Below are 12,578 nucleotides of genomic sequence, written 5' to 3'. Positions count from 1 at the left end.
ATTTTAAATGGTATATACGAGTATTATAATATACACTATATACTATATAGTATACATAATACATAGGTATTGTATTTCAACTAAATATAAAACAAAATTTTATAATCAAAGTATTTAACGTAGTTAATTTTATCTTTGTTATCTATTTTATACTTGTAATATAAATATATATGTACGGTTAAAAAAATGAATGCAAGATTTCACATAACAAATTATTAAAGTAGGCAATACCTAGTACAGTGAAAATTGTCTAATGCGGACCATGAATAAAACGGCCGAAACACGTTTGGACACAAAACAATATTTTTACTTGGGATTTTGGAGAACGATTGGGAACACACATTTAGGTACTCTTTTTTCAGACCCGAAAATTCAATACAACGTTTGGGTACATAATATTTTTAAAATAATACCACATTTAGGTACATTTCTTTTTACTTTTAAATATAAAATTTTTATTTTTTAGAGCCTATTAGCGTTACCCAAGAGACACCGCGAGGAGGTCTTATGAGTTTATTTGGTTTCGAATTTAAATCTGTAGTTGCCTTCCTTTTTAATACTGACATTACTTTTTGTTTTGTAAGGGTTTCTTCTTAAAAAGCTTCGTGATTAATATGGCTGTCTCCATTTATCGAAATAACAAATTTTAAGGAACTTTTGCTGTTATATGTCACACTATTACGATTAGTACGAGTACAATGAAAAATGATGATGTCCTTATTTACTCTAAATTCGCTGAATTTAAAACGATCAATAATCACACACTTTTTACTACGACGGGTTTCAAACACTACAGTAATACGATTATCCATGACCGTTCAGAATGAAATTGAAGACACATTTGAGACGCATTCATATTGAGTGAATAAAGAAATTCGCAAAGATATATATATATATATATATATATAATATTATATTGAAGCAGGAGTAATAAAGATTATAGTCGATAACAACTACAGCATATTTTATTTACGTATACATTCGTAGTCGCGTATACTACGATAATAATCATAGAATAATCAAAATAATATAAGTAATTGATATTAATTGATTTGGAGATAAAGTATATGACTATGAGTATTATACTTAGAGTATACCACTATTGTAGATCACATGTTTATAAAGTGTACTTAAACGTATCTTGTATAGTGTACCTAAACGTTCTCTGATTTACCAGGTGAAAACAAAAATACCTTTTATTTTATGTGCCCAAACGTGTTGGCTTTTGAGTTAATGTTCAGCCCTCAATAAAACAGAAAACTATCCAATTCAGAATATTTCTTTGGTCTCGGCATATTCCTATAGTATATTGAACCTTAATAAAATGGAAATTTCCTAATACGGAAATGGAATTATTTTGTAGGTGCCATGCAAGTAAAAACCTTGCATATACCGGAAATCAGACACACACGTGTAACAAAAATGTTATTTAAATATTATTGATGTGAGTACATAGGTATATCGTAAAACGATAATAAAGATAAAATAACTGTACATATTAATATTAAGCAAAGATAAACATTTACAAAACTATTTTGAAAATCAATAATCTAAAGTCGATGAAGACGAAGACAAAGAAGAGGTATGCATGAAAAATTCATATCGATAAAAACATACAAAGACGCATCAATTGAGATGAAAAATCTACATCTGTTTGTTATTGATCAATAATATAATCTTCTTTAAATAGTTTCATTAATCGAACAACATATAGAAGGAAAAATAGCAGCAATAGTGATAAAACAAAAAACTCTTCATGATTTTTGGAAAAGCTAAATTTTTAAATGTATTTACCTTCATATGTATTACGACTATTATGTACAATACAATTAGTAAATTAAAAATAAAAATCTGAAATATTATATAATAATTTTGTGATATAAAAGATACAATTTAGAATCGAATTGATGTTCTGGAATTATTCCGTTATATTCAATACATCGAAAAACGGCTTACAACGGAATTTTTGGTCGGTTCTATGCTATTCCGCATTAGACAGTTGTTTTTGGTGTGTATAATACATTATATTTAATAGTTAACATATTTCCATAAAGTTCGTAAAGAGGTTAGATATATTTTCTAAAATAATTTATAATGCATATAAAATACAGTATGGCTGCAATTGACTATAGAGTATAGGTAATAATAAGCAACTGCAATCAGCATTGTCTATGGTAACTTTTTATTTTTTAAAGCAGTGGTGGCCAAACTACGGCCCGCGGGCCAACTCCTGCCCGCAAAAGAACTACAATATTTTATATTTACGTAAAAAAAGGACCGCAAAAAAATGTTTGGCCACCACTGTTCTAAACCATTGCAATTTATTTATTTGACCTTAATCATATAATAATTAATAACTATATTAAGGGAAACTAGACCTAACAATGGTATTAGCATTAACAATTATAGGTAGGTACATAAATGACATGGAATTTAAACATGGCTACAATAAAATATAATTTTCATTTTAAATGGTACTTATATTATGCATATTGCATTTCTAAGAAATACAAAAAAACGATTTAAACGTAATATCATAATATTTTTAATATATATTGTGAATTGTAATCCAGCCGTACTTCTTTTTCTTTATATAAGATGCATTAAAAAATGTGTGATTTACTCTGCATAACTTTTTATATACAGTATGTCCCAAAAGACCCTTAATATCTCCATAGAAAATCAATTTTAAATCTTTAAAATTTAATAGATGGTTTATCATAAGTTGTACTTATCGTAGTAAAAAATAATCAAAAAGCGTTAGTCACAATATTTGTTTATAAGCATTTAAAGATGAGTAAACCTAACCAGTTTCGCTGTTCAGCAAACGATAAGACACAGCTATTTTTATTTCTATTCAAATGAAAACTTTAATTAGGTATGTAAAAGTATTGTCATGCTGAAATAAATATTTTATTATTAAAATGTGAAACAATTGATTTTTTTATTACAATTATTCAAAAACATAACATGCTTTAATTTGGTCAATTTTTATTGAATTTTAATAATTTTTTTTTGAACTGTTTTAAAAAATGTGTTCAACAAAATGGCTATCTTAAAAATTTAAAATTCTTAAATGCATAAAAAATTTTTTTGACAATTTTTGAATTTATTAAAAAAAAATTTGAATTTTATGCCATTCAATCAGAATTTTTATACTTAGTACTGTAAAAAAACCGCGTTTAAATAAAGTATACAATTGGATATAGTTTATACTCGGGATATTTTTCAGTAGTTTTTTGTTTGTTTTTAGTTAAAATTGAAATATTATTATTAAAATATTTATTTTTTACCTTGGTTACTAAAAAGTTTGACCATCTCCATGTCCATTTAAAGTATTTTATTTTTATTTTTTCATCATATAGGTACAATGTATATTGTACATTATCAATACCTATACATTTGTAATAACGAGATACACAAGTTTTTAATATTTTTAATGACAACATATATTTTTGATTCTTTATTATGAAAAGCAAATTACATTTCATTGTACTTTGATACATAAATTAAATAACTAATTTTGGAGTAATAGTTCTTGCCTTTATAGTTTATAAGTTAATTTATAAATATTTAAAGATTTAAAGAGTTGAAAAGTGTATAGATACTGGGGTATACGACAAAATGTTGGTCTACATTCAGCTCATCTAAACTTTAAATAGGTATTAAAAAAAATTTAATTTATTCGTTCAATAATTCAATGTTAAATATCGAACTACTCTGAGTAATATTTTGCTTCAGAATATGAAATTAAAAATGTATGTTGTATTGTTATCATACAAAAAAGCAAAAACTTAAAAAATTATAGTTGTTGAGTGACCGCTTATACCACTGTAATTAAGTAGATTATTTCAAAACAGTAAGGAATAGTTAGGTAATGAGTACTAAAGACTATATTGTAGTCATAAAGGACAACAATAAGACTATGCAAATATTATCTTATCAATTAACAGCTCAGTTAATTCTCAACCACTTGAAACACGTATATTTAAAACAATATACTCTTTTAAATTAAAGTGTTTGCAAATTATAAGGTATGTACTCCAATAATTTATTTTATTCAAAATTTCAAAAAAATTAATCGTGCTAGATACTTTACTATTAATAAGCTAAACAGTCCATGGGTTGGGTTAGGTTACACTGGGATTTTCAAAATATTATCACGGTTTAAAAAAATTTTAATTGTTCATAAATGACTAGATTAAACATAAAAAATATAATACCTATATTTATTAACTGTATATAGAACATGTAATCAGATTTTCAAGACAATATAATGAAATTTATTTGTTTTAACAATGGTGAGATAAGAAAAAAAACTCTAGAAAGTTGGAAAACAAAATGTTTCTCACGTTCTAGTGACTCCGGTCGTATAATATATCCCCCCTCCCGGTTTTTCTCATTGTTCAACCACTGTACTAGTTCTATACAGTAAACACTCCGTTAGTATAATATACTAAAATGCATATTATCATTATAATCATAATAACACATCACAGTGAGATAGTAACTTTACATAACATTATATGATTGTTATTTATTAATCAGTGAACACTATACAAACACCATGTCGTTGTAGTTACACACGTGCGCTTGACGTATTACCGGCGACTGGTGAGAATGTCATGTGATTGGGTAGCGCGCCAAGCGGAGATTTTTCGTCGACGGTGGTCGTCGCGATGAACGGTAAATGATAATAATATAATATAACATATGATAATATTAGTACGTAATAGGCATAATAACGTGTAAGGTGTAACGCAACGCACGACAATATCAACGGAGTATTAAAACGGAGTCTCTTCGAACGGTGAAATAAACAGTAAAATAATTTATTATATGCACCGCGAGGTCCGCGGTTAATATTTAATGTATAATTATATTGTCTGTTAGTCATTTATTTATTTATAAATGTTTTTTCCCAGAAAAAATCATTCGACTGCACACTGTCATAATATTTGAACTTCAATTAAAAGAAACACGATGGAACGGTGGAGAGGCAAGGTGGCGATAGTTACTGGCGCTAGTGCTGGCATCGGGTCGGCGATCGCGATCAAGTTGGCGAAGAGCGGCGTGCACGTCGTGGCGCTTGCCAGGAGGGAAAACTTACTCAAGGTAAGCTATTGAGTATCGGCTACGTAGTTGCTTATAGGGTGCATCATCTAATATAACTACCTAGGATCTAATACTATCGTCGACCGTCGTGGATATTATAATAGCTGAACGTGCTCGTGCGCAGAACCGCGGGAAAACGATTTGACAACTAGAAAGAGAAAATCGATGATTTTCTTTTTATTTATTTTTTCGTATCATTATTATATCATAATATTATAAATTTATTTTTACGATTCACAAACATTTGTAAACATTATTTACGAATCGTGTAGAAGTGCCGTACATTAGCGCCTATAGTTATCCTACAAAGTGAATATTTCTCTCAAATAAAGCAACTTTGCGTTTTTCGACAATTAACAATGTTTTAATCGTTCAAATATTGGTTAAATTATTTTTTTAGAGCAAAGTACCTATCACAAATAAGCCTTATATTCACCTAGGTTAGCTGGATTTTAGAATTAGTAATTTGGCTTACGCCTTATGACATTTTATTTTAGGACGGCAGTTTATATTAATATATAATTAATATATCATAATTTGTATCCGAAGGTGAAAAGCACAAACTGTTTACTATAAACATGATGAAAGTAATTATACATCATACACTGAGTATTGCTTATTACAAACGCGTTAAATATCAACGTTGTAAACAATAAGTATAGGTTTTTCGTAACAGTTATAAGTATTATTGAAAATAGTATATAATATTTAAGTCAATTATACATATTTACTGTGGAACATGGTGTGAATAGGTTCATTATGGTAGAAACAGGCAATAGCAAAATAATTGATCTAAATGTTTTAAAAATGCCATTTCTATATTAATATATTATAATTAAAACCCGAAATCCGCTAAAACTATAATTTATACTAATCCCTTTAATCAATTCTGGTTTTGACTATAGTCAAAACTAAAAATAACTAAGGTCGAAGACCAGCGATATATAGATATAGATATAGATCAGCAACCTATTTTTCTTACATAAAAAGCAATTTGTTGTTCCACAGGATTTTGGCATCGCATTGATTGTCCTTTTTTCATTCAGCCGATTTCATAGGCTTTTTAATATACCGTTCTCAGTTATTTATTTGTCTCTCAGTGTCCAATATGAAATCAAAGTATTATACACCGCAACAATTTATGTCCGGTATTAAACTGGTGAACTTCAACAATGACTATAACAAAGACAAGTACATGCCGAAACAAAACGACACAGAAGCTGTCGTGGATAATAAAAAAGGCTGCGGTAGCAAAATTATTATTTTTATTAGGTACCGTATGAGTGCGAATACATGAATTTCACTTAAAATTAGATTTCACTGACTTATTAAACTTACGGTTAATTCTAATTTTAACTAGTCAAAACCTTTTGGATTTCACTGTAAAATATATAAAAAAAAGTAATAATAATTGTAAAGTGTTAAAATCCCCACAAAAACTATTTTTTAAATTTTAACCTAAAATCGTTATTCTTTATTATCCGAATTTAAACTTCGAGAAAAAACGCTAAAAATACATTCATTGCTCCTCTCAAAAACTAAAATCATAATTTGGTTTATTATATTATTACAGGAATCTAAAAGACAGTATACGTACTACCTACGGACTAAAATTAATTACATTTGTTGAACGTTGTTGTACTTGAAAAGGATTCTTATTTCTTACATTTAAAACTTGATTTTAAAGTTAAAACTTTGGACAGGATAATTTATCATTATTAACTTATTTATAAAAGCTCTATATCATTGAGGAACCTTCTAGAAGCCAATTAATTTAAATCAAATCGATAAATAGATTTACCTATAATGCTTGGTGTATTGAGGTATTCTATTAAGTGTAGGCAATATGTAAATATGCATTTAGAATATGGATTCTGTGATATTATAATGAATTCGATGTTTCAACTTTTTAGCTCAGAGAAATGTCAACAATGTCTAAACGTGAGTCACATTTTAGTATTTTAGTATTCTTTATTTATTTTTTTATATATTGCTTGAATAGTGAGTGGTGTGGTATTGGGATGACAGATTCAATTTAGTAAGATGACTTGCACTTTAACCGACATCAATATTATATTAAATATTGATAACTATTAGGTGTATTTAATTTAGACATTTTCTAATAGTTTTTATTTTTATTAATGATTTTATATTCTAATGGAAATTACACAAAACAATAAGAATACCTATCATAAACAATAATAAAATATAAAACTCATTATTAAGATTTAAAAAAATTGTATTCAATTGAGTTAAGCAGATGACTAAGGGAATAAAGTAATATGATAATGGTATTCAAATTTTACCGGCGAAAGTGAAGTGATTAGGTATTAGGATACAGATAAATAATAACGGAAGGAATTTATTGTAAATAATAAAATAATACTTATTAAGAAGTTGAAATATTAAACAAGAATTTTGTATATCGTGATTTTTTACTGTGGTTTAAATTTTTAAGTATTGGAAACATTTAATGGCTAGTCATTGAAATGATAGACTTTGAAAATTATTCTCATTTTGTAGTACAATAATTTATACTAGTAAATTAATAATAACAAAAAAACTCGACTTTAATATTGTTAATAATAGATATTGATTAACGGGTGGTCTTTAAAATTCGCCTTATACTGTCTTATACGAGTGTGAATGTGTGATAACCAATAGATAATTCATCAGTAGAATGGTTTTCAACGCGCTTTATTTACTGTACAAAATAATAATGACCACAAAAACAATGTGTTAGCAACTATTATTAATTGTACTTGAAGCATGAAACGTATATCTGTTGCAAGTTATTAGGAATATGGTGATTAAGTCTTAACTGAGGTATATTATATTTTTATAATCAATATTTGTTATTTGATAATGACTATTGTTTATCTTAATTTTAGCAATACCACGTGGTGTGTCGGTATCACGAGAAATTGCGATAATGTTGTCTATTATATACGTAAGAACCTACCTAAAAATACGTGGCGTTATGCCATTACACTATTATAAATAGAAAAAATGATGACGTGACGTAAAAATAAAATTATTGTTAAATTCACAGGAATATTCGTTAAAATTTAACTGAAGCAATATAAAAAAGTTGTTATGCCTGTAAGAAGTTTGTATTACTCGATTAATCAGAAAGAATATAGTTAAGAATCCACTCAACATTTTTTTTTGCGAGTACTTTTTGTGTCCTTTTACAAAAATACACCGAAACGACGGTACTTCATTATCTATTTCAATATATATATATATATATACTTAAATTGATTTAAAACGAAGAATAGAAGTAGAATTCTAAACATTAATCAATTGTCCAATGAACGGTAATCGTGCGAGTTGGCTATTGTTGGAGAAATGTATCAAAGTACCAAGTCATACTGAAAAACACTTGGAGCGCAATGGTGCAGCAAAATTTTATTACTGTATGGTCTTGCACCTTCAATTTTTGAGATTGTAACTTAAATTACATTTTTAATGTTTGCTTTTTACTATGTTATGTAGAAATAGAAATATCAACTAAATCAATAACTTCATATCGTGGATATACGAATAATACAATGTACGATTCATACAGTACAATATTTTAATTGTTGATTGATGACCTGTAGACGCAACAGTAGATAATAAAACAGCATTAACATTTTTTTTCTAAAAATTAACAACTATCTAAAATATAATTACTTTTTGAACAGTATCTATGATTAGTATGAATCACTGTTGGGATTTGTATGATATACAACACTTGAGCCTCAGCTATAATGGGACGAATTTAATATATAGCACACTTAATTTTTCAATTATTTTTCCAATGGATATTTTTCATAAACGTATTATAGGTATTATACAATATTATATGTATTTATGAATAATATAGTCATATAGACTTATTATAGCAACTAAATAAAATACAAATATTAAACTATTTTTAAAATTTAAAATGTACGACGACAGCGCTTCATTTGTCAGCACAATGAGTATAAAACACGCACGCACGCACAAAAAAATAACTCAATAATAATACAAGACTAGGGAGGCTGTCCGTTGATTTAAAACTCTTAAGAGATAAATTAATTAAATGTGATTTCGAAATGGCAGTGTCTTTCGAGACGTAGTCAGGGGTTGACACAGAGCGATTAAAAATAAATAATAAATAAGAGATAAGCAGTAATATTTTAATATTTAATATTTTCAAATATCGTAATAGTTTACATAATTAATATATAATAACGTATTAACATGTATATCATTATATTAAATGTGTATTGAGTACTATAATACAGTATATTCGGATATATATATCAATAATTGATTGTTTTTCTCAAGGAATTAGCCGAAACGGTAAATGATAAAGACTACGGATCTATTTATATAAAAGTATGTGATGTCACTAACGAGCAAGCAGTAAAAGACGTTTTTTCGTGGGTAGATTCGACCCTAGGAGGTCCGAGTATTTTAATTAACAATGCGGGAGTAGCAAAAGTAACGAGCCTTTTAAGTGAGTACACACTTACCATTTGGTATACCTACAATAAAAAAATTTAAAAAGTCTTAAAATATTAAACATCGCTTTTGTGATACAGATGGAAAACTGGAGGATTGGCAAGACATAATCAATCTCAATGTTCTTGCATTGAGTGTATGTTCGAGAGAAGCTTACAAATCGATGACGAAAAATAAAATTGATGGCCACATCATCCAAATAAATAGGTAATTATTTATTATTGTTGTTCAGAAAGTGTTTTACTTTAATTACATTTCATGATAGCAGCTTCTATTGTAGTCAAATGCGTACTGTATATTTTAATCATATATTTATTCCATAAACGACTTTATGTACAAGTATAATACTTGTACAAATAATAATAGTAACTACAATAGTCGTTTATTTATAATTATACGAACTTACGTATTTATTTGATTTTAGTATCACTGGTCATTGTTTAACTCCGTATTTTGGATTCAAAATGTATAACGCTTCAAAGCATGCAGTCACTGTACTTTGCGATGGACTTCGACACGAATTACAATTAATGGGATCCAAAATCAAAGTTTCGGTATAGTACAATACAATATTTATAATGCGATTAGTAAAAAACATATTACAAGATAATCGTATTATTTCTCCTGTATAAATAGTTGCACTGATTATTTTTTTATTTATAAAAATGAAAAAATTGGGACGTGGGTATCACTCTTTCAAAAGAGTTACTGAAATGGATGTGTTAAATTCTTAAATTTGAATCCAGTGGTTTATCAGTGTACCTACACGAATAAAAACGATGCTGAGCAGGGATAGTCTAACATCCTATACATCACTATAAGTATATTTCATGATATTTTTTGATATTGCTATTAAAATAATTTATTTTATTATTCCTAACACAGTAGGTTGATTAAATTTTTTTCGAAACCATCATTGCATGTAAATAATTACTATAGATATATATTTATACCAAACCTATCATCCTATAAACTATTTATAAATATTAATTTATAGTGGTTTGTATTTATATTTTTATTCAGTATTAATATTATATAACCAAATAAATTTATTTTTTATTTATTCGTTTACTTATAAAAAACATAAAAATTGGTGCATAATAATAAAAAAATGATATTGTACAATAAATTTATAACTAGAGATAATTTTTAATTTTATATTTCTTAGCAATTATAAATATTTTAAAAGGTCTTCTCGCTACTATTTATCTACATAACTATATATATTTGGCCGATAAGCAGAAAAAAACATTCTACGTATAAAATAATAGGAACATAATTATATTTTTCATTTCCTCTCAAACAGTCGAAGGATTAACAAATCATTATATTACAACAGTCGATTATAAGTTTATAGCTAAAAATCAAAATATATTGAAAGTTTAATTTTTTTTTTTATTTCCTAACAGTAGCCAACTTGTTCTATACCAGTAATATTGGTAATAGATTTTTCAATTGCTGTTTTCGTTATTTAACGTTTGTTTTGTTAGTTAGGTTTCTTATAATTTGTATTTTGTTAATATTATTTACTGGTTGATAACTGATAACTGATTGTCTTGAGACAGTAATAACATGCTTTACGGCAGAATTAACTTTTGAATTACCTAGTCAAATTTTAATATATTTTTTTTATTTATTAAAAAAAATTAAAATTGTATACATAAGCCACATATTATTGGACATCATTTTAAAATCTATTATTTTATAAGTTATGATAAGTATCTAAATATTCATAAATCTATGAGTATTTTAAAATGTATTTTCGTGATGTTAAGTATTTTAAGTTAATCATGATAACATTTTTTTTAAAAAAATAAAAAAAAGGGCAAAAATCTGGCTAATCTACGATACGTCATTGTTTTTTTCTGTAAAGTTGTTGAAATAGTACGTTGAAATCAACCTATTTTATTTCTTTGAATTTTCGTCTTCATAAAATAGTCAACATTCTTAAATTTTGATTAAATTGGGTGTGTGTTGTAGTTCTATATTTATTAGTTGCCTATAAATTATTTTTTTATTACGCTCATCTCTCAAGGATTCATATATGTATACGTTTATGCTGTAATAGGATAAACTTTGTTACATTAATTTTTTCTAGAGCGTTCATCTAATGTTGATTAAAATGTTATAGATTAGTTTTTAACCCAACTCTCGCAAATGGTTTTTCACTTTGAGTTAAAAACTAAGGACTAAACGTATATTGTTATTAAACATTATACTTATTAATAATAACATATTAATATGTATACTTTATTTAATATTTGTAAATGTTTGCTCACTGTACTATGGATTTTTAAAGGATGAGTTTAATAAAACTAAAATATCTTATATATATACATTTATTATTTTTATAAAAATTACACTTGATGCCTTCCGAGACTTTTGATATGGCGTAACTTCAATAATTATATTTGCGCTTGCAGTTGCTATGGAGCGTATTAGTGTATTATCCCTTCCCTTTTCCGAGAAAAACAATATATAATATATATTAAGTACTTATAACGATTGTTATCGAGTTAGCACGCTCCAAGTCCCGTTTATATATATTTTTGAACGCAACATCTTATCAAATAATTGAATTTTGAATCGCGAGTTGTATTTATTTTGTTCTTATATAAGGCGAATAGCATTCTTATTATGGTGTCGCTCGTATTTCTTGATGTTTGCAGGTTAACGATAGATTTAGATTGGGACGGAAATACATTTATAATTGTAAAATTTATAATATGTATCACGAAAACTTCTATGGCAGGTAAACTAATAACTATTTATGAAAACGTAACAATCAAAGCATTCCACCAGAATATTTTGTACTTATAGAGTTCGTGTTTTTTGTATGTATATATATATATATATATATGTATATAAAGTAAAGTAGGGTGTTTATATACCTGGTATATAATGCATTTTGTTTTTGTTTAATATTATGGTAAAACTATATGATGATAAAACTTCAGGGACCTAAC

The 12,578-nt window shown here is 26.9% G+C and overlaps 1 protein-coding gene across 6 annotated transcripts in view; it reads left to right on the top strand.

Annotated features, from left to right (window-relative positions):
* Positions 1–12,578, top strand: part of LOC113560812 (farnesol dehydrogenase-like) — a 36,821-nt gene that overhangs the window by 19,456 nt on the left and 4,787 nt on the right. The window contains exons 1-5 of one of the 6 annotated variants that reach the window (XM_026966902.1): positions 4,565–4,686; positions 4,926–5,115; positions 9,436–9,607; positions 9,693–9,819; positions 10,037–10,166. In XM_026966902.1, coding sequence (XP_026822703.1) covers positions 4,984–5,115; positions 9,436–9,607; positions 9,693–9,819; positions 10,037–10,166 — 561 coding nt within the window. In that variant the 5' untranslated portion in view covers positions 4,565–4,686; positions 4,926–4,983. Of the gene's footprint in view, positions 1–4,564; positions 4,687–4,714; positions 4,859–4,925; positions 5,116–9,435; positions 9,608–9,692; positions 9,820–10,036; positions 10,167–12,578 lie in introns of those variants that run through there. The other 5 variants (XM_026966899.1, XM_026966900.1, XM_026966903.1 and 2 more) reach the window with 5 other exon arrangements.

This window comes from Rhopalosiphum maidis, chromosome 4, assembly GCF_003676215.2.
Source record: "Rhopalosiphum maidis isolate BTI-1 chromosome 4, ASM367621v3, whole genome shotgun sequence".
NCBI lineage: Eukaryota > Metazoa > Arthropoda > Insecta > Hemiptera > Aphididae > Rhopalosiphum > Rhopalosiphum maidis.
This window is presented reverse-complemented; position numbering and strand designations above follow the sequence as displayed.